Source organism: Babylonia areolata, chromosome 22 (assembly GCF_041734735.1).
Source record: "Babylonia areolata isolate BAREFJ2019XMU chromosome 22, ASM4173473v1, whole genome shotgun sequence".
NCBI lineage: Eukaryota > Metazoa > Mollusca > Gastropoda > Neogastropoda > Buccinidae > Babylonia > Babylonia areolata.
The window spans coordinates 3,441,058-3,461,086 of NC_134897.1; the positions used below are offsets into that span (position 1 = coordinate 3,441,058).

Sequence of the window (20,029 nt, forward strand, 5' to 3'; positions counted from 1 at the left end):
GGGTGGGGGGGGGAGGAACAGCTGCTGCTTTTTGTTTTGTTTTGTTTTGTTTTTAGAAACACGTGCATTATTAAACTAAGTTCCTCCCGTCAACTCGGTTTTCGGGTGATCCAGCATCAAGATAATAATCCTGCCACATGGAATCACGCAGTGAAAAACAACACAGCCAGTTCAGCGAAAGGTCTAGGGGAAGTAATAAGATCATCGTAAGACATTGCAAGAGTTGTCTTTCGCAGACCGCTGAAACCACAGCATTCATTGCCTGAAAAACATAGTTTTGTCCGTATACACACACACACACACACACACACACATACAGCACAGTACATATGTATGTACGTACGTGTGTGTGTGTGTGTGTGTGTGTGTGTGTGTGTGTGTGTGTGTGTGTGTGTGTGTGTTCACAGGCAGAGCGGGAGCACAGGGCAGTGTTTTCTACCAGCAAATAAAGAGTCCAATTTCAATGAGGGAAATTTCACACTGGGATTGCAACAGTGTGTAATGCAACCTGATTACAAAAACAACAACTCTAGTCGTATAGACTGCAAACAACGATACAAAGAAAAGACAAACACTAACCACCCCCACCCCCACCCCCACACCAAAAGGCCTTCTTCCTGTGAACTGAAGCTGCACCGCCACATTTCCCATTACAGAGCAAAACAAAACAAAAACAAAACAAAACAAAACAAAACGTATCATACTGTTGTACACACTGCCTAAAGAGCAGAAAGGTGTCTCAGTCATTGCACGGATTTAACCACGTTGCTGCTACCGAACTGGAAACACAAGTATTTGTTGTGTCCAGTGCAATACACGACTGAACGTAACGTAGTAATATAAAACAGATGTTTCAGAACAAAATGCAAAAAAAACGAAGAAAAAAACCAAAAAACAACAACAACAAAAACAAAAAACAAACACACACACACACACAAAACAAGCACAATGTAATACGCTACCAGCAGTGAAATGCCGCAATGACACAACTCCATTATCCACCTTTATCAGAATGCGCACCATGTTGCGCTGTGCAGTGGGTGCAGTTTCAATGACTGTTGAGTGATAAAAAAAACAAACAAACCCACCTGCAATCAAATTGTTTTTGTAACGAAACGAAACAAGAAAGGATTCTTCTCCTGTTTCCGTCTCAGCATCGTTACAACTAAACTTAACAGTCACAGATAGATTTGGAATTATTTGATATACAGTCTTCTTCATGTAAAGCATGAGGTAAAACACAGTCAAGTGACGAGAATGATATCAGCTGATTACGACATTCTTACAGCATGGGGCAAAATAACTATTATCAATTTCAACTTCTTTCTGCTTTTCTCTCCCTCTTCACACACACACACACACATTTAGAATAATATATTACATACCATTCGCATGAATACCTACGTACCATAAATAATACACAATAATAGTATTATATACACACCAATATATACAAAGAGTACGTGCAGTTTCCTGAACATCCATGACATATGCTCATAAAATGTTAGTTTTACACAATGTGTGTATTCCAAAGAGCAGAAGATGAAGAAACCTCAGCTGACAGAGATAACGACAATAAGTTTCAGTGTTAAAAGTGTGAATATTACCGCAGTCCAAAACGTTCAGCAAAAAATTGACAGCAGATTGCACATCACACATGATTTAATCTGACGCAGTCTTCACACGGGTTGGAGAGAAGAAAAAAAAAACACCCAGTCTTTTATTTTTCCAGTCAGTAGATAACGTCTTTCCATAGCGCTGATATAAAATATAACAAAAACAACTCCATCAAAAATATCTAACACCCCCCGCCCCCCAATTCATATCACGGCTTCATAGTTACAATTTACGTCATCTTAATAAGCAAAGACCGAGGGGAAGGCGAAGTGAAAGCGAAGTATGTGAACAAAATCCACGGAATATGATGAATCAGCCAGTACGTCGTGTGAAGCCAGTCATATCTGCCCCTTGCTTTCTGCTTGAAAGCAACACGCTGAAGACGGTGAATGCGGCAGTCACTCACGTGCATCCCTAGCTGCTGTCAGCTGAAGGTCCCTGTCACGGGACAAGAACCAAGCAGGAGGAGGACATCAGTCACCGTGACATCAAAGACATCACCGTGACATCAAAGACATCACCGTGGACATCAAAGACATCACCGTGACATCAAAGACATCACCGTGGACATCAAAGACATCACCGTGGACATCAGGACTGTTGTCCCTTTCTTTCCGTTCTCTATTCGCAGAAGACCAGAAGTGGGTGCTTTGTCAGCAGTTCACCTCAACGTCTGACCAGGTCTCAGAACGATGCAGCACGCAGTGGAAGAGGACGGAGGGGAAGGGGGGAAGTGGAGAGTGGGGAAGGCGGGGAGGGTGATGGTGGGCTGACTGGGGAAAGATGTAATGAAGGGCTGGGAGTGGGGTGGGGAGTGGGGAAGGCGGGAAGGGTGATGGTGGGCTGACTGGGGAAAGATGTAATGAAGGGCTGGGAGTGGGGTGAGGGTGGGCTGACTGGGGAAAGATGTAATGAAGGGCTGGGAGTGGGGTGAGGGTGGGCTGACTGGGGAAAGATGTAATGAAGGGCTGGGAGTGGGGTGAGGGTGGGCTGACTGGGGAAAGATGTAATGAAGGGCTGGGAGTGGGGGGGAGAGTGGGGAAGAATCAACGGTCATTTCAACAATCAAAATACCCGACCCGTGGAAAAAATACAAGTCTCCACACACACACACACACACACACACACGTACACACACAGTCTTGCAGCATCGACTGTACCGTTCTCAGCTTAACATTATATATCCGTTCGTGTCCGACACAGACCTGCTGAGGAAACCGACCTGTGTCTCTGTTAGTGAAGGGAAAATTTTGGAGTGCAGTTTTCCACTCACAAAACCAAACCGACGAAACACTTGGAGCACAACGTGTAAAACAGTCCAGCGAAAAATACATCAGAACCTTGCAACAGAGACGAAGCCAACAGGTGCTTGATGACGACACACTTGCTTCCACGGTAACACACATCAGCACAACTCCTCTGGTGGTCAGTCTGTATCTGCTACCCGTTTTAACCTGTGCTGTGCACATTCTGCAGCATGACAGGAACTGCTGACTTCTGAGCATCCCCATCCTTTTCTGAGCGACCTACAATCGTCTGGAGCAACAACCACATACATAGTTTGTGCAGGCTTCCACACGATTTCTCTGCGTGCACCAGAACAGCACGCACATTGCTGAATAGGTTCTCTGTCAAATCAAGTATACGTCAGGGCACTTTGTCATACCTGATTTTCTGATACACCTAAAGTTCTGACATCCATGTTTTGTGGAGGGTATCAGTACAACAGCCAGTACGTCCACATGACGTCACATCGTTACCGCTGCCATTGCATCCATATGTCACACCGTATCAGCAATTACGTTAGGATGACGTCACGTCGTAACATCAGCAAGGGAGAGCGCGTCGCTACACTACAGCGCCACCCATTTTTTGTATTGTTTCCTGCGTGCAGTTTTATTTGTTTTTCCTATCGAAGTGGATGTTTGTACAGAATTTTGCCAGGAAAAACCCTTTTGTTGCCGTGGGTTCTTTTACGTGCGCTAAGTGCATGCTGCACACGGGACCTCGGTTTATCGTCTCATCCGAATGACTAACGTCCAGACCACCACTCAAGGTCTAGTGGAGGGGGAGAAAATATCGGCGGCTGAGCCGTGATTCGAACCAGAGCGCTCAGATTCTCTCGCTTTCTAGGCGGACGCGTTACCTGTTGGTCATCACTCCACATGGGAAAACGCTTGCTTCCACGGTATGACATCACACAGTAATAGCAGCCATTGAGTTTATATGCTGTCACACTTTTACAGCAGCTGTAACGTCCACATGACGTCACAAATACCACGGGTCTTCCTGCCACTGGTCTGCGTTTGATTCACTGTCATCTGTCATCCCAGGGAACCGGAAAAATACACCATTGAGCGAATGCGTCACTTCCTGAGCGAAACCGCGTTGGTTTGTGAAGGGGGGGGGGGGGGGGGGTCGGGAGTGAACTGATCTGTGATCTGATGAGGAACAAGACAGGACAAGACAGTGCAAGACAAAACAAAATTAAGGTAAGACAAAACGAAGACACGAATTTGTCAGTTGTTCAAACAGACTGCACAAAACATTCCAGCACTTCTCGCTGTTTCCCCGTGACCAGGGTATGCTGTTTCACGTCAGGTGGGATGGTACTGATAGCCTGGCACACTTCAGAAGACGACAACGGAAACAGCACAACAACTGACCCCTCTTTGCTGCACTTGAAGAAATCAACCGAGCCACATTCCGCCTTTTTCTGGCCACACAAGGCACTGTAGGTCATCCGAGACTTTCCACACAAAGCCATCCCTGAGGGGATTCACTACTTGTCCTGCATCCAGCATTCTGGGCTTACAAACCGATTAGGAAACTGACCGAGTGGGGGAAGAGGAGATGGTAGGAATCACTGGCAGGATGTTACTGGAAAAGTGATAACCACGACCACTAGTTTGTTGAACAGAGTATGAGAAAATAAGTAAAACGAAGGGGGGATACATGCATGTCAAAGGAACAAACCTTCAGCGAAAAGACGTTAACTAAAGAACGAAGTGTACCTTTTTGTCCTTGTCTCTCTGTTTATCTCTCTCTCTCTTTCTCTGTTACTTGCAGTGAAAAGACATAAACTGAAGAACTCTGTCTCTGTCTGTCCCCCCCCCCAACTCTCTCTCTCTCTCTGTCACACACACACACACACACACACACACACACAGAGAGAAGAAACAGGCAACCCCATCCTTACTGGGGTAAACAAGAGGTAGTACGCAAAACAAGGGTAGAACAGATATGTTGACAGAAAGCCAGCCATTTTTTCGACCAACTGACAACATGTGAAAACTAACAACCAAGAAAGATGTCCTGCTACATCTTAGAATTTACGTTTGTTCAAAACACGTCATTCTCGTTCACGCTTTTTCTTTTTTTGGTTCGGTCCTTGTTTGAAACTTGTAAAAGTCTGACAAATCTTTTTTTTTTAAATAGAAAATCTTGGGTGAAACCCTTCAAGACAGAAAAATGCGTTAAAAACAAACACAGCCAATGCTCGACTGAAATAATACCGTGCCACACAATTTTCGTCAAATATCATACCCATAACAAAAAGAGTGATGGGAAATGAAAAGAATTCCCTCAGTTAAAAATAAAGACCAGCACAGGAAACGACACGAACATGCATGTCACACAACAAACTCCTGCCAAGGCTGTAGAAGACAGCTCATAGCTCTAACTGTTCGGGGTCATGTCGTTAATCTCTGCAGCAGTTCATACAAAACCGCACCGTCTCTGAGCTAGGAACCACAACCCTTGAACCTTCCACCCCCTCCAGTCCAATCTTGGCTTGACCTTTGTTGCCTTTGTTCCTGGCTTAACCTTTGTCAGTCTGTGGCCGGAGCATCGCAGCAAACACCACGGAACCACAGACTCGAGTTTTGCAGAATGACTTCTATCATCCAGCTCGATCTGATTGTGAGCTGAGCAGAAGGGCATTGATCACGCGAACTGAAAGGGTTACACCGTGGTCATGGCGAATGTTTTACGATCAGTTGCTTCCCTTGGTGTGGTCTCCGTGTGGCCAGCCCATCACGGAAGGGGGGTAACTGCGTTCACGATGCTTAACTCTCTTTGATGAAAAAAACACAAACTAACGTTTAACTCTGTGGAACTGTCGTGGGAAGGTTTTGGGTTCTTTCTCTGCACCACTCTAACAGTCTTGGTTTATGGCCACAGAACAGGGGCTGCTCTTCTGTCAACATCCCAGGATATATTCTTAGTTTTCATGTGAGATCCAAGGACTGTTTTTCGATAACAAAGTCTCGGGATAATTGATTCTTCTCTTCCAAGTCAAAGAACTAGGTGAAATTCCTCTGTCCAAGATCAAAGGACCTTTGTGTTGTGCAAAGACCAAGACGGATTCCAATAATAATTCTGCTTTGAAGTCCACCGGTCAAGGGTTAACCCCTGATCACGTTCCCATCATCAAGAGTTTCTGACGATACGAAAATCAGTGTTTGGCTGAAGGTCCAAGAACCAGGAAACACGGAACAGCTGGCAGCCCTGAAGAACCAGGAAACACGGAACAGCTGGCAGCCCTGAAGAACCAGGAAACACGGAACAGCTGGCAGCCCTGAAGAACCAGGAAACACGGAACAGCTGGCAGCCCTGAAGAACCAGGAAACACGGAACAGCTGGCAGCCCTGAAGAACCAGGAGACACGGAACAGCTGGCAGCCCTTCAGGGTCACTGGCTCTCCGTGCTGTCCTGTGGCTGAAGGCACCGATGCGGGGCGGACAAGTGGTGAACAACTAAACAAGAAGGGCCACAGACTGTGAAGGGGATTCTGTTTTCTTCGTTGGAAGTATGCTGGAAGTGCAGGGACCAGAACCTGACGTCCCACCGAATCTGAGGGCATGGCTGTCTGGTCCTGACTGGAGAAGAGGGCTTCCCGAGACGTACTGTGACTTTCCCCAAGGCGAACGTGTCACTTGACTTCATTTCTTGTCGGTCTTTCTTTTTTCTCCTTTATCTGTCCATTCCCCATGCAGCAGTCGATCTTTGTGGTCAACATGATGTTCTCCCATATGCGCACGTCTTCACGTTGTTGCTATTGTTTTTGTTTTTTTGTTGTTTTTTTAGTTATATCTCCGTGTCATTTATTTGGGTGTTGCTTCTTCGGTCTTTCATTTTATTTCTCGCATTCAGAACACGTTAACTTTTGTTAGTTTTTTGTTGTTGCCGTTGCTGTGGGTGTTGCTTTTCTAGTTCACAGGATATCGTTTGGTTGTGTGTGTGTGTGTGTGTGTGTGTGTGTGTGTGTGTGGTGATGGTGGTGGTGGTGTGTGTACGTTTAATGTTCCATCCCCCCTTTATTCTAATCAGTTTCTGAACTGTTACAGCAGTCAAACCCGGGCAGTGACTGGCTGAGCTCTGAGCAGCCAACAAGCTGAAGACACAGCGGCCATGTTTCGCGAAAAACAACAGAGGTAAATTCAGCCCCGCAGAAACTAACACAGCTTCGTTCGAGAAGTTCCATAACTGCACGTAACTAAAACACGATGCGTCACACATCCATCATTCGCACTTGACAGGAAACGGCTCAGTGCCATAGCAGCCATTCAATTTCTACTCCGTCGTCTCCCCCCCCCCCCTCCACCCCCCCGACCCCCCACTTTCTACGGGCTGCCTTCTCCGTTTGAATCATGATTTTCTGTCTGCCCCAGTCTTCACTTTGTTCTCCACATCGCACAAACAAACCCACTAGTTCCGTCTTCATCATTCCATTCTCTGCCACCTCCTGTACGTCGAACAACCATCATTCTCTCCTCTCTTTAGTCCTGTGTTTTTCTCAACCCCCCTTTTTGGTTTTGCTTCCTGCGGGCAATGCATTCTGTTAGCACGTGATACTGGTGTCCAGAAGTCCGGCTGCTATCATGTGGTCACGAAGCTGATTGTGAAGAGAGAGGTCAAGGCCACGAGAAGGGTGAGGGTGACGGGGTTACCCAGGACGAAGGTGAAGGTCACAGCGCGGTTCTCTCCCCTTGACGGAGGTCGCGTGGTTTGTGAAGAGCCAGACCCTGGACAGCACAAAGTCACTGTTATCATCACTGTCGTCATCAACACAATGTATCGTCACCACTATCATCGTCATCTCTACTATCATCATCACCACACCTATCATCATGATGATTAGCATCATTATCATCACCATCATCATCGCCACCACTATCGTCATCATCATCATAATCACCAACCACAATGATCATCATCATCATCACCACTACTATCATCCCCATAAAAAAAATTATCATCATCATCATATACCACTTTCATCACAGTCACCACATTTTTCATTACCACCACCACTTTCATCATCGTCACCACTATCATCATCGTCATCTCCATATCATCATCACTACTGCTTTCATCATCATCAGTATCGATAGCCTGTTCCGATCTCGTGAATGTGACTGCACGCAAAGCAGTCTGGTCCACAGACAGTCTGTGTCGACTTGAGTTTCCTTTCCCTGCTGATGTCCAGTCTGACAAAGCGTCGAGTTCAGTTTCCCGTTAGTGTGGAAACGTGTACATTGTAAGCGGGGCACCGGTCAGTTATGTGTCGCTGTGTGTTAGTCAGTTTGTGTGTGTGTGTGTGTCAGCTTGGGTTGGGATGTGTCGCCTCAAAGTGAGCGGGGAGGTGGTGACAGCACTTGTGGTCAGTCATGTGACGGAGAGAGGACACCCTCTCACCTCACCTCACGCTGCTTTGCTAACGGATGCACGCACACGCTATCACACACACGCCTCCACACACATGAACACAGACGCCCCTCCCCCTCTATCCCCTTCCCTCTCACTCCCTGTCTGCTGCATACATACACACTCACATACTGATGTTCAGAAGTACGCACACAAGAGCATTCACTAATTCTAACGGCCGTACAGACAAGCACAGTATTCAGTCGCAAAGAAAATGCGCGCACACAAACCCACGTGAATACTCACACACACCAGCATTCACAAGAGCCACACATACGTTCATATGAGCACGAGCACAAGTATATCCTTGCCTTTTCATACGAACGCTCACAAGGACACCAACACAAACAAGTACATCCCCACACAAAAACTTGCCAATCTCTCTCTTCCCGCCGTCTAACTCCCTCTCCCTCCCCCCCCCCTCTGTTTCTGTCACACATAATCCATTCTCTCTCTCTCTCTCTCTCTCTCTCTCTCTCTCTCGACGTCTCACTCACCTCTTCTGAAGTTTTGTGATTCAGCTGGAACAGAAAGAAGAGAACACAGGGTTAATGGCCCACTAGGAAGCTCGGTTTAGGCTTCGGTTACACAACAACAACAACAACAACAACAACCACAGCAATAATAATAATAATATGATAGTAACAACAACAACAACAACCACAGCAATAATAATAATAATATGATAGTAACAACAACAACAACAACCACAGCAATAATAATAATAATATGATAGTAACAACAACAACAACAACCACAGCAATAATAATAATAATATGATAGTAACAACAAGAACAACAACCACAGCAATAATAATAATAATATGATAATAACAACAACAACAACAACCACAGCAATAATAATAATAATATGATAATAACAACAACAACAACAACCACAGCAATAATAATAATAATATGATAGTAACAACAAGAACAACAACCACAGCAATAATAATAATAATACAAAAAACGATAGTAACAACAAGAACAACAATAATAATGATAATGATAATTTCACATGAAGCTCACAGTGTTGTATATAATAAGCACACTGCTGGCAACAGAAATACAGAAAAATGATACAGCACCAAAGTGGTTAGTACCTGAACCCCCTTCGTGTGTACACGCAAGCAGAAGATCAAATGCGCACGTTAAGGATCCTGTCCTGTAATCCATGTCAGTGTTGAGTGAGTTATGGAAACAAGAACATACCCAGCATGCACACCCCCGAAAACGGAGTATGGCTGCCTACATGGCGGGGTAAATAAACAAAACGGTCATACACGTAATATGTTACATGTCCGTCTGAGTGTGTATGTGTGCATGTTCGAAATCTAACTGAATGGCACTGGAAACGAATGATGAGCGCCCAATGGCAATCGTCAGTCGGCTCTACCCAGGTGGACAGCCTGTTGTGTAAATGACCCCGAGTTTGTAAAGCGCTTAGAGTTTGGTCTCCGACCGAGGATAGGCGCTGCATAGGTATCCATGTCATTCATTCATTCATCATCACTCACACTAATAATGCACACAAGAAAGGTAAAATACGTGACTGTTTTGACATGAGTGAAAGGATGTGTGAAGAGATGGCACTGTGGTGATAGGAAGAAAGAGGAGAATTCCACACATACGTGATACGGCATGGAAAAGAAAGAAAGAAAGAAAGAAAGAAAGAAAATGATTGAGTTTAACCAGCTCTGCCTGTGTGTGTATGGTTACGTCACTGTCACTGAAAACTGTATCAGGAAAAAAAAAAGTTTTCTTGGAATTATCAAAGCTAAGAAAACCAACATCGCCGGTACCACCAACCACCAACGAAGAGGACAGCAACAATGACGACAACGATAACAATGCCCCACAACCTACAAGCGACGCTAGCTGCAGCAGAAAAGAAGCAGCTTCTGTATTACTTGCAGTGATCGTGACTGCAACGGCTTCAGCAGAATCACCATGTGCAGCACGAGCAGCAACACGAATAATGACAAGAACAATAGCAACAAGAGCAACACAAACAATAATAGTAGTAGTTATTATCCTTCTTTTTATAATCATATATAGATAAACAAAAAAGCAAATGAATAAAGTAAATAAAACAACAACAACAACAAAACATGGACACGCGCGCTAGCATGCCTCTTTACAGTTGGTTGTGGTGAAACGGTTTTTTTTCTTCTCAAAACCTTCGGTTGATTTTGTTCTTTATTTTTGTTTGTTTTGAATCTAGTTAAAAGTTTGAAATTACCATGGCAATGTCAAAAACCGGAACGTGCTGGAACGCACACGTGTTCACACTCACAATCTGATCTGTGTCGTATTCCTTGGCAGTAACTTAAACCGATATAATCAGAGGTTCACCACCACCGCCACCACCAAGGTAAACAAGTGTGTGTGTGTGTGTGTGTGTGTGTGTGTGTGTGTGTGTGTGTGTGTGTAAGGAATGCAAGAAAGACAAACTCAGAGAGAGAGAGAGAGAGTAAAAAACAAACAAACAAAAAAACAAGCGAGTTAATTATGTTAAATTATTCACAAAGGAGCTGAATAATGGTAAGACCACAGAAGGCAGCACTGTGAAACACAGCGCGCGTCAGCAAATGGAACTGTTCAATACCACGCTCTCTCTTACACGGCGCCAGTTTTCGCTACCCGCCTTCCCCCCCCCCCCCCCCTCTCTCTCTCTCACACACTGCTTCCAAATGGTCACTGTTTCGAAATTTACACAAGCAGTAAAATTCCATAGAAAAGCAACAAACAAGAGACCCATTCTATATTGGATGATAAACGACTGAGAAATTGGAACTGACCTTTTACCTGAATGAGCCTAACGCAAAATTTCATTCTTCAAATCAACCGACGTTGTAATCTGAGTGAAAAAACACACACAAAACAATCGTATGTCCAATTTTGTTTACTGACATTTCTGTGTCTGGAGTCTTGTTCAGCCAACCGCCTGCGCTTGCAAAAGATTCATGAATGAACCAAAATGCTGTGTTCTGGTTTAGGAAAGGCATTCTGTGAGGTTTTAATTTTTTTTTTATACTATTCATTCATCTTTTTATTTGTTATTTGTTATGTATTTAAGACGACTCTGGGCCATTCTAGGCACATTTCAGAGACATGGGAAGATTTTTAGAGCATGTACCACACACACCTGGACATAACGCCATGTTTGATGCACTTGTTGGTTTATGTAATCTGTTCGCACAAAAGTAGAATTGGCTACAAACAACCAGATACACATAGCGAATCACATACCGTCCCTATACAGGCTATGGGCGTGTGTTAGTATGACAAAATAATGATAATGATGGTGGTGGAAAAAAAAAAGAAGCATTCTGTACACACGCACGAGCAAGCCCAAACAGCGTCACAGTCACAGCAACCACGAACAGCCAAGAAACGTATAAAAGAGATTGACTCACTCTCATGTCTGACTGTCTGTCTCTCCCTCTGTCTGACTGTCTGTCTCTCCCTCTGTCCGTCCCTCTGTCGGCCTATCTCAAACACACAGACAGCAGTCTTTATAAGGACAACGAATGCTACACTGGTAACAAAACACAGGCTGTTAAAGCAAAGTGAAACAAAGCGAGAATGGTGAGAAAAACACTGTAGTCTTTGTCAATTCTGAATTGTTGTCTGTTAGTCAGTCTCTGTCTTCAAAGGTTACTGTACGTCCGCGTGTGTTTTGTCTTGGTGGGTATGCCATTGTTTTGTGTGTTCACAGAGAGAGAGAGAGGGAGAAACAGAGATAGAGAGAGAGAGAGAGTGAGAGAGAGAGAGAGAGAGAGAGAGAGAGAGAGAGAGAGGAGCAAAAAGATAGAAAGAGGTTAAAAAACAACAACAACAAAAAAAAACACCAAAAACTACAACAAAAAACCCCGAAGTAACAAAATGTGTGAATTATTATCAGGCTTCTGATCCACAACAACAGAAGTGAACACTGTCAAGAACAATCTTGAGAACAATAATCTACGAATCATTGCGACACTGTCTTTAAAGGCACACTGCTTTGTCTCGAAACAAAGTCAAGTTTGTGATAAAACAAAAAAGCTTGAACAGTGATGTGTGTCTATAACATTTTGCTGGTATTAAATCCTCCGACACGCCTTTTTATGACAGGTTCGAGCTATATGATATTTATTTACATGAAAAAATACAGGGCCTGCAGGAAGATAAACTTAAAGGTAACTGTACATGGTAACTGTCTGTAACTTTCTTTCCAAATGACCATGTTAAGACGTCGAAGGTTAAGACACAGGATTGTGTCAAAGATGTGTGTGTGTGTGTGTGTGTGTGTGTGTGTGTGTGTGTGTGTGTGTGTGTGTGTGTGTGTGAGTGAGTGCATGCGAATGAATGCTAACACAAACAGATGAACATATGAACTAGCGTGAAATGAAAAAAAAATTAATACAAATTTGACAAAAAAAGGTGTATCACAACAAATATCAAAACTTAATTTGGTCTCGTTTTTATGCTCCACACGCGACGGTATAGCACTGCGAAACTCCATTTCTGTGACATTTATGCAGAAGGTTGTTTCATTTCTAATTTCCAAGGGTAAAGTCTTGGTAAGAAATTTCTGTTCGATTTATACACATTCCCATCATTTTGTTCTTTGCTGTAATTCCCTTGTTGCATTTGAGGGTGACACGTTGCAATGATCCGTCTCATGTCAAATGCAACAAACAGGTGTTCGTTTCACTGTCATTATCGTCGACGTTTTCGCTAACGCCATCATCAATGTCATGGTCGTCGTTGTCATTGTCCCTCCCCCCTGTCTGTTTCTATCATGTTTCTTTAAGGTTTGTGAAATGAAAAGTCAAGAAAACAACCCAGATGACAAAGGAACATTTTTTTAAATGAAAATAACAGTGACTTCCAATGTTTTCTCACATACTGCGAATAACTGCGAGAAAGCGTGACAGGGGGATGCCAACCCTTTCTCGTGAAGTGAGAGAAAGCACAGGGAACCCTCATGCTTTCTCTCAATGTGGGAGAATATAGACTGAAGAGAGAGAGAGAGAGAGAGAGAGAGAGAGAGAGAGAGAGAGAGAGAGAGAGACAAGACAAACAGAAAGAATGCACACCGCACACACTTGTCTCCACACTGCATCCCAACCCCATTCCACACACCTCTTCCTCCTCCCAACCCCGGACCGGACAGAGTGACAGGGAAGTAGATCGCTTGGACCACCAAAGGAAATCACCATGCCAAGGCACACCCTGAAGATAGACGACCATCAAACACGCCTACCTATATCGAAAAGGCCAGAACAGGTTTGCAGCACAGCACTTTATGCCAGCACAGTGCACGTGACTTCCGTTGCCGCGATACAGTCGTCAGATATCTTTGAAAGTAAACGACAATTTGATTGGCTGGCAAACGACCTTGTCTCTACAATCGGCGACAGTAAGCACCGTTTGATGGAGAGATGGGGAAAGGAAGGGTGGGTAACGAGTCTATTGTGACTGTTAACTGATGACCTCGCACTAACCTATAGGCGGTAATCTGAAGGTAGGGGATTTTTTCTTTTATTGGACAAGGCTGGGAAGAAGTGATAAAGAAAAACAAACAAAAAGAAGAGAGAGAGAGAGAGAGAGAGAGAGAGAGAGAGAGAGAGAGAGTGGATGGGTAGGAGTACTAATCAAAGCAAATCCACACATACACACCCACATAGACACTCAACAATCACAATGTTCGCATCAGCAACTAAAACGAAACTTAGCAGTATTTAGCATAAAGGATTTTTTTTTTTTATACATCATTGCTTTACTTAAGTTTTAGTTGAACCCAAATATGCAGACATTTGAAACTTGCTGTGCAATGCAGCGATAAGACGTTGACAGCCATTCCCACTACATTACTTTAACTCTGTCCTCTGCTTTCCCTGCCTTCTGTCTGCGACTTCCACTCTTTCCACCCAAACCAAATTGACTGAAGACTAAAAGGCATTCTGAGGAATTAAGTGAATACCCACAGGTACTGAATGCCCAAGGGTACTCACAAGAATTGGCTGAATATCCAGGTACTGGCAGGAATGACAGACTATCAGTCACATAATTGCCGTGAAGTCTCCCAAGCTCCACGTCTAGACGATCATTGATGTGGAGGTGTCACTTTCCTTGATTAACACCTTCTCCATTTCCCTCTGGGCTTTGTCAGGTAACACAACACTCTCTATACTGAGCTTTCTTTTCTTTTCTTACATCTTCTCGGGATACCGATATCTTGACCGCCCTTACACTTGCGTTTTATGTTTTTTCGTCCCCAAACCAACATTGCCATTACAGTAGGTGATAAACTCCTCTTATCACCAGTTTGACCAGGACAAGGTATTATGTCAGACAACAGTGTGATCAACCAGTCAAATGAAACCTACACCAAATCATTATACTGTCCTGCAGATACAGCAAACCTAATTTTCACGCTCTGGTGCGTTGGCCCCGTTTCTGCTATAGTTTGTTATTTTATTTTATTTTATTTTATCATATGTGCGCTTAACGAGGGTTGGGACGCCATGGCTGAATTGGTTAGGCGTTGGACCTCTGATCAGTGTTCACCAGTCATCAGGGTTCCAGTCCCCGTCTGGGCATGGTGTTGTGTCCTTGGGAAAGGCTCTTCACTCTGGGCATGGTGTTGTGTCCTTGGGAAAGGCTCTTCACTCTGGGCATGGTGTTGTGTCCTTGGGAAAGGCTCTTCACTCTGGCATGGTGTTGTGTCCTTGGGAAAGGCTCTTCACTCTGGCATGGTGTTGTGTCCTTGGGAAAGGCTCTTCACTCCGGCATGGTGTTGTGTCCTTGGGAAAGGCTCTTCACTCTGGCATGGTGTTGTGTCCTTGGGAAAGGCTCTTCACTCCGGCATGGTGTGTCCTTGGGAAAGGCTCTTCACTCTGGCATGGTGTGTCCTTGGGAAAGGCTCTTCACTCCGGCATGGTGTTGTGTCCTTGGGAAAGGCTCTTCACTCTGGCATGGTGTTGTGTCCTTGGGAAAGGCTCTTCACTCCGGTATGGTGTTGTGTCCTTGGGAAAGGCTCTTCACTCCGGTATGGTGTTGTGTCCTTGGGAAAGGCTCTTCACTCCGGCATGGTGTGTCCTTGGGAAAGGCTCTTCACTCCGGCATGGTGTGTCCTTGGGAAAGGCTCTTCACTCCGGTATGGTGTTGTGTCCTTGGGAAAGGCTCTTCACTCTGGCATGGTGTTGTGTCCTTGGGAAAGGCTCTTCACTCTGGCATGGTGTTGTGTCCTTGGGAAAGGCTCTTCACTCCGGTATGGTGTTGTGTCCTTGGGAAAGGCTCTTCACTCTGGCATGGTGTTGTGTCCTTGGGAAAGGCTCTTCACTCTGGGCATGGTGTGTCCTTGGGAAAGGCTCTTCACTCCGGCATGGTGTGTCCTTGGGAAAGGCTCTTCACTCCGGTATGGTGTTGTGTCCTTGGGAAAGGCTCTTCACTCCGGTATGGTGTTGTGTCCTTGGGAAAGGCTCTTCACTCTGGCATGGTGTTGTGTCCTTGGGAAAGGCTCTTCACTCTGGGTATGGTGTTGTGTCCTTGGGAAAGGCTCTTCACTCTGGCATGGTGTTGTGTCCTTGGGAAAGGCTCTTCACTCTGGCATGGTGTTGTGTCCTTGGGAAAGGCTCTTCACTCTGGGCATGGTGTTGTGTCCTTGGGAAAGGCTCTTCACTCTGGGCATGGTGTTGTGTCCTTGGGAAAGGCTCTTCACTCTGGGCATGGTGTTGTGTCCTTGGGAAAGGCTCTTCACTCCCATTGTCCTCATTCCACCCAGGTGTGAATGGGTACCTGACCGGTTGGGGAAAGTTAAAACAAGGCAAGGTGAGGATTGAGCTCTGCCTTCCTATGCCCAGCCTATACACAGGGGACATGTATTGATTGCACCGGTTGTCGTAAAAGGCTACGAGACATTTTCTTTTTTTTTTTTTTTTTTAACCAACAAAACTTTTCCATCTGGAAGAACGACTCAGGTGGACAAGCTGCGAACATTTTGTCCTAAAAAGAAGTGGCATCACACTGAGACGACAGGCTGACAGCAATCCCCGCCCTCGCCTTTCCCCGAGTTCTGTCGGGTCGGCCATCTTCCCCATCTTTCCACCCAAAGCTAATCGACTGAAGACCCAAAAGTACTGCCAGGACTGACTGACTACCAGTCATCTAAAGGCCGTAAAGCCTCTCAACTCCCCGGCGCTAGATGGCCATTGACGTGCCTGCCAGTTTCCTTGATTAACACCTCTTCCTGCTTCCTGCTCCGGCTTGAAAGGTAGTTTGGGGTTTTCTACTGACAGTTTGTTGCAGCTATGGACGCCATTGTGCTGAAAGCGGCGGTGTTAGCGTTTTAGAACTGCTCTGTCTCGGAAACTGCCATTGAACTGGTAGGGAGCCACCAGTCTGAGACATGTTATCAGTACAGACATAGCTGTCAGTGTGAGACATTAGTACAGACATAGCTGTCAGTGTGAGACATGTTGTCAGTACAGACATAGCTGTCAGTGTGAGACATGTTATCAGTCCTGACATAGCTGTCAGTGTGAGACATGTTGTCAGTCCTGACATAGCTGTCAGTGTGAGACATGTCGTCAGTACAGACATAGCTGTCAGTGTGAGACATGTTATCAGTCCTGACATAGCTGTCAGTGTGAGACATGTTGTCAGTCCTGACATAGCTGTCAGTGTGAGACATGTTGTCAGTCCTGACATAGCTGTCAGTGTGAGACATGTCGTCAGTACAGACATAGCTGTCAGTGTGAGACATGTTGTCAGTACAGATATAGCTGTCAGTGTGAGAGATGTTATCAGTCCTGACATAGCTGTCAGTGTGAGACATGTTATCAGTCCTGACATAGCTGTCAGTGTGAGACATGTTGTCAGTCCTGACATAGCTGTCAGTGTGAGACATGTCGTCAGTACAGACATAGCTGTCAGTGTGAGACATGTTATCAGTCCTGACATAGCTGTCAGTGTGAGACATGTTGTCAGTCCTGACATAGCTGTCAGTGTGAGACATGTTGTCAGTCCTGACATAGCTGTCAGTGTGAGACATGTCGTCAGTACAGACATAGCTGTCAGTGTGAGACATGTTGTCAGTACAGATATAGCTGTCAGTGTGAGAGATGTTATCAGTCCTGACATAGCTGTCAGTGTGAGACATATTATCAGTCCTGACATAGCTGTCAGTGTGAGACATGTTGTCAGTACAGACATAGCTGTCAGTGTGAGACATGTTGTCAGTACAGACATAGCTGTCAGTGTGAGACATGTTGTCAGTACAGACATAGCTGTCGGTGTGAGACATGGGCAGAGAGACAGGGAGACAGAGAGGAGGGAGAGAGAGAGGGGGAGAGAGAGGAGGGAGAGAGAGAGAGAGAGGGGGGACAGAGAGAGAGGGAGAGAGAGAGAGGAGGGAGGGAGAGAGAGGAGGGAGGGAGACAGAGAGGGAGAGAGAGGAGGGAGGGAGATACAGAAAGAATGAGAGACAAAGAAAGACTGGAGAGAGAGAGAGAGAGAGAAGAATGAAAGAGAGAGAAAGAGAGAGAGAGAGAAGAAAAGAAAGAGGAGACAGAGAGAGAGAGAGAAAAGAGAGAGAGAGAGAGAGAGAGAATGAAGAAAGAAAAAAGAGAGAGACCGAGAGCGAGACAGACAAGGAAAGAATTAAGACAGAGAAAGAGAGAGAGAGAGAGAGAGAGAGACAGAGAGACAGACTGCACACCACACAGGCGCACCGCCTGGTCGCCACATTGCAGCCCTCCCCAGTTCACACATCCCCTTATTCCTCCCAATACCTCACCTGACAGAGTGACGAGGAAGCCACATAAACGAAAGTCACCTGCCCCTGACACACCCTGAAGATAAACGACCATCAAACACGTCCACCAATATCGAACAGGCCGAGACTGGTTTGCAGCACAGAACTTTATGCCAGCATAGCGCACGTGACTTTCGTTGCCACGGCACATACATCAGCTAGCTTTGGATGTAAACGACAATTTGATTGGCTGGCGAACGACCTTGTCTCTACAATCGGCGACAGTAAGCACCGTTTGATGGAGAGATGGGGAAAGGAAAGGAGGGTAACGAGTCTGTTGTGATCATTAACTGATGACCTCACGACTGGTGTTCATCTCAAGGTGGCTCTCAAGTTTTTGTTTTGTTTTAAATTTAGCCTAGAAAGAAGTAAATAAGTAGAAAAATAAAAGAAAGAAGGGGTGGAGAGAGAGAGAGAGAGAGAGAGAGAGAGAGAGAGAGAGAGAGAGAGAGAGAATGTCATCACAGCGTGTGAACACACAAACACACACACACACACACGGCGATAAGCCTGACAGCAACCTCCACAACGTGGTGATAAGCCTGACAACAACCTCCACAACGTGGCGATAAGCCTGACAACAACCTCCACAACGTGGCGATAAGCCTGACAACAACCTCCACAACGTGGCGATAAGCCTGACAGCAACCTCCACAACGTGGCGATAAGCCTGACAACAACCTCCACAATGTGGCAATAAGCCTGACAGCAACCTCCACAACGTGGCGATAAGCCTGACAACAACCTCCACAACGTGGCGATAAGCCTGACAACAACCTCCACAACGTGGCGATAAGCCTGACAGCAACCTCCACAATGTGGCGATAAGCCTGACAGCAACCTCCACAACGTGGCGATAAGCCTGACAGCAACCTCCACAACGTGGCGATAAGCCTGACAGCAACCTCCACAACGTGGCGATAAGCCTGACAGCAACCTCCACAACGTGGCGATAAGCCTGACAGCAACCTCCACAACGTGGTGATAAGCCTGACAGCAACCTCCACAACGTGGCGATAAGCCTGACAGCAACCTCCACAACGCTATGGACTCCGTCTCCTTTCCCGCAGTCTGTCTGCAGCTTCCATCTTTCCACCGAAACCCATCGACTAAAGACCAAAAAGGTAAACTCAGAGGAATCAAGTGAATACATAACGGTACTGATTAACCAAAGGTGCTAACAGGAATCGACCGAGTGTCGAAAGTTACTGACACGACAGACCATTGGTCATCTAATTGTCGTAAAGTCTCACAACGGCCCACACCCAGACGGGCCATTTACGTGCTGGTGTCACTTTCCTTGATTAACATCATTCCCACTTCCCTCTGGGGTCTGTGAGGTAACGCAGGACTCTCAGCTCACCACTTGCTGCACTGACTTTTCTTTTCTCTTTTCTTGTGTTTTTAGAGGAAGTGGAACCGGTATCTTAACGGCCCTTGCTCCAGGGTTTTGATACATGTTTTTGCTGCCCCGTCATTTGCACCATTTCAGTGGCATCACTCCCACACCGCCCATTCCGGGTCTTCCATACACAGCCACACTAGGGTTAGTCCGTCGCAATTCCAGCATCGGCACTCCGTCTCCTGATCAAAAAGATGGCATTGTACTTCTGATTCATTGTTCATCAGTGATCAGTGATCAACTGCCCAGTTTGGGCATGATGTTGTGTCGATGGGAAAGGCACTTCACTCTGATTTCCCCCACTCTGTCCATGTGTGAACAGACACCTGACTTTGGTGCGGGAAAGTAAAAAAAAAAAGAAAAGAAAAAAAAGGCGGAAATAGAGGATCGGGAACGTCTCCCTATGCCCAGCCATTTACACAGGGGGTAAGGGTTTAAATTCCTAATGGCTGCAAAAACAAACAAACAAAAAACAAACTTCGGGACTTTTAACCT

General features: G+C 45.5%; 1 protein-coding gene across 6 annotated transcripts in view; it reads right to left on the minus strand.

Moving 5' to 3' along the window:
• Positions 1 to 895: 895 nt before the first annotated feature.
• The window catches only part of LOC143296999 (zwei Ig domain protein zig-8-like), a 606,029-nt gene continuing 586,895 nt past the window's right edge, over positions 896 to 20,029 (minus strand). For 5 of the 6 annotated variants that reach the window (XM_076609106.1, XM_076609107.1, XM_076609109.1 and 2 more), the window contains 3 exons: positions 11,747 to 11,818; positions 8,823 to 8,846; positions 896 to 7,643 (listed from right to left, as the gene is read on the minus strand). In XM_076609106.1, coding sequence (XP_076465221.1) covers positions 7,498 to 7,643; positions 8,823 to 8,846; positions 11,747 to 11,818 — 242 coding nt within the window. In that variant the 3' untranslated portion in view covers positions 896 to 7,497. The remainder of the gene's footprint in view (positions 7,644 to 8,822; positions 8,847 to 11,746; positions 11,819 to 20,029) is intronic. The other variant, XM_076609111.1, reaches the window with a different exon arrangement.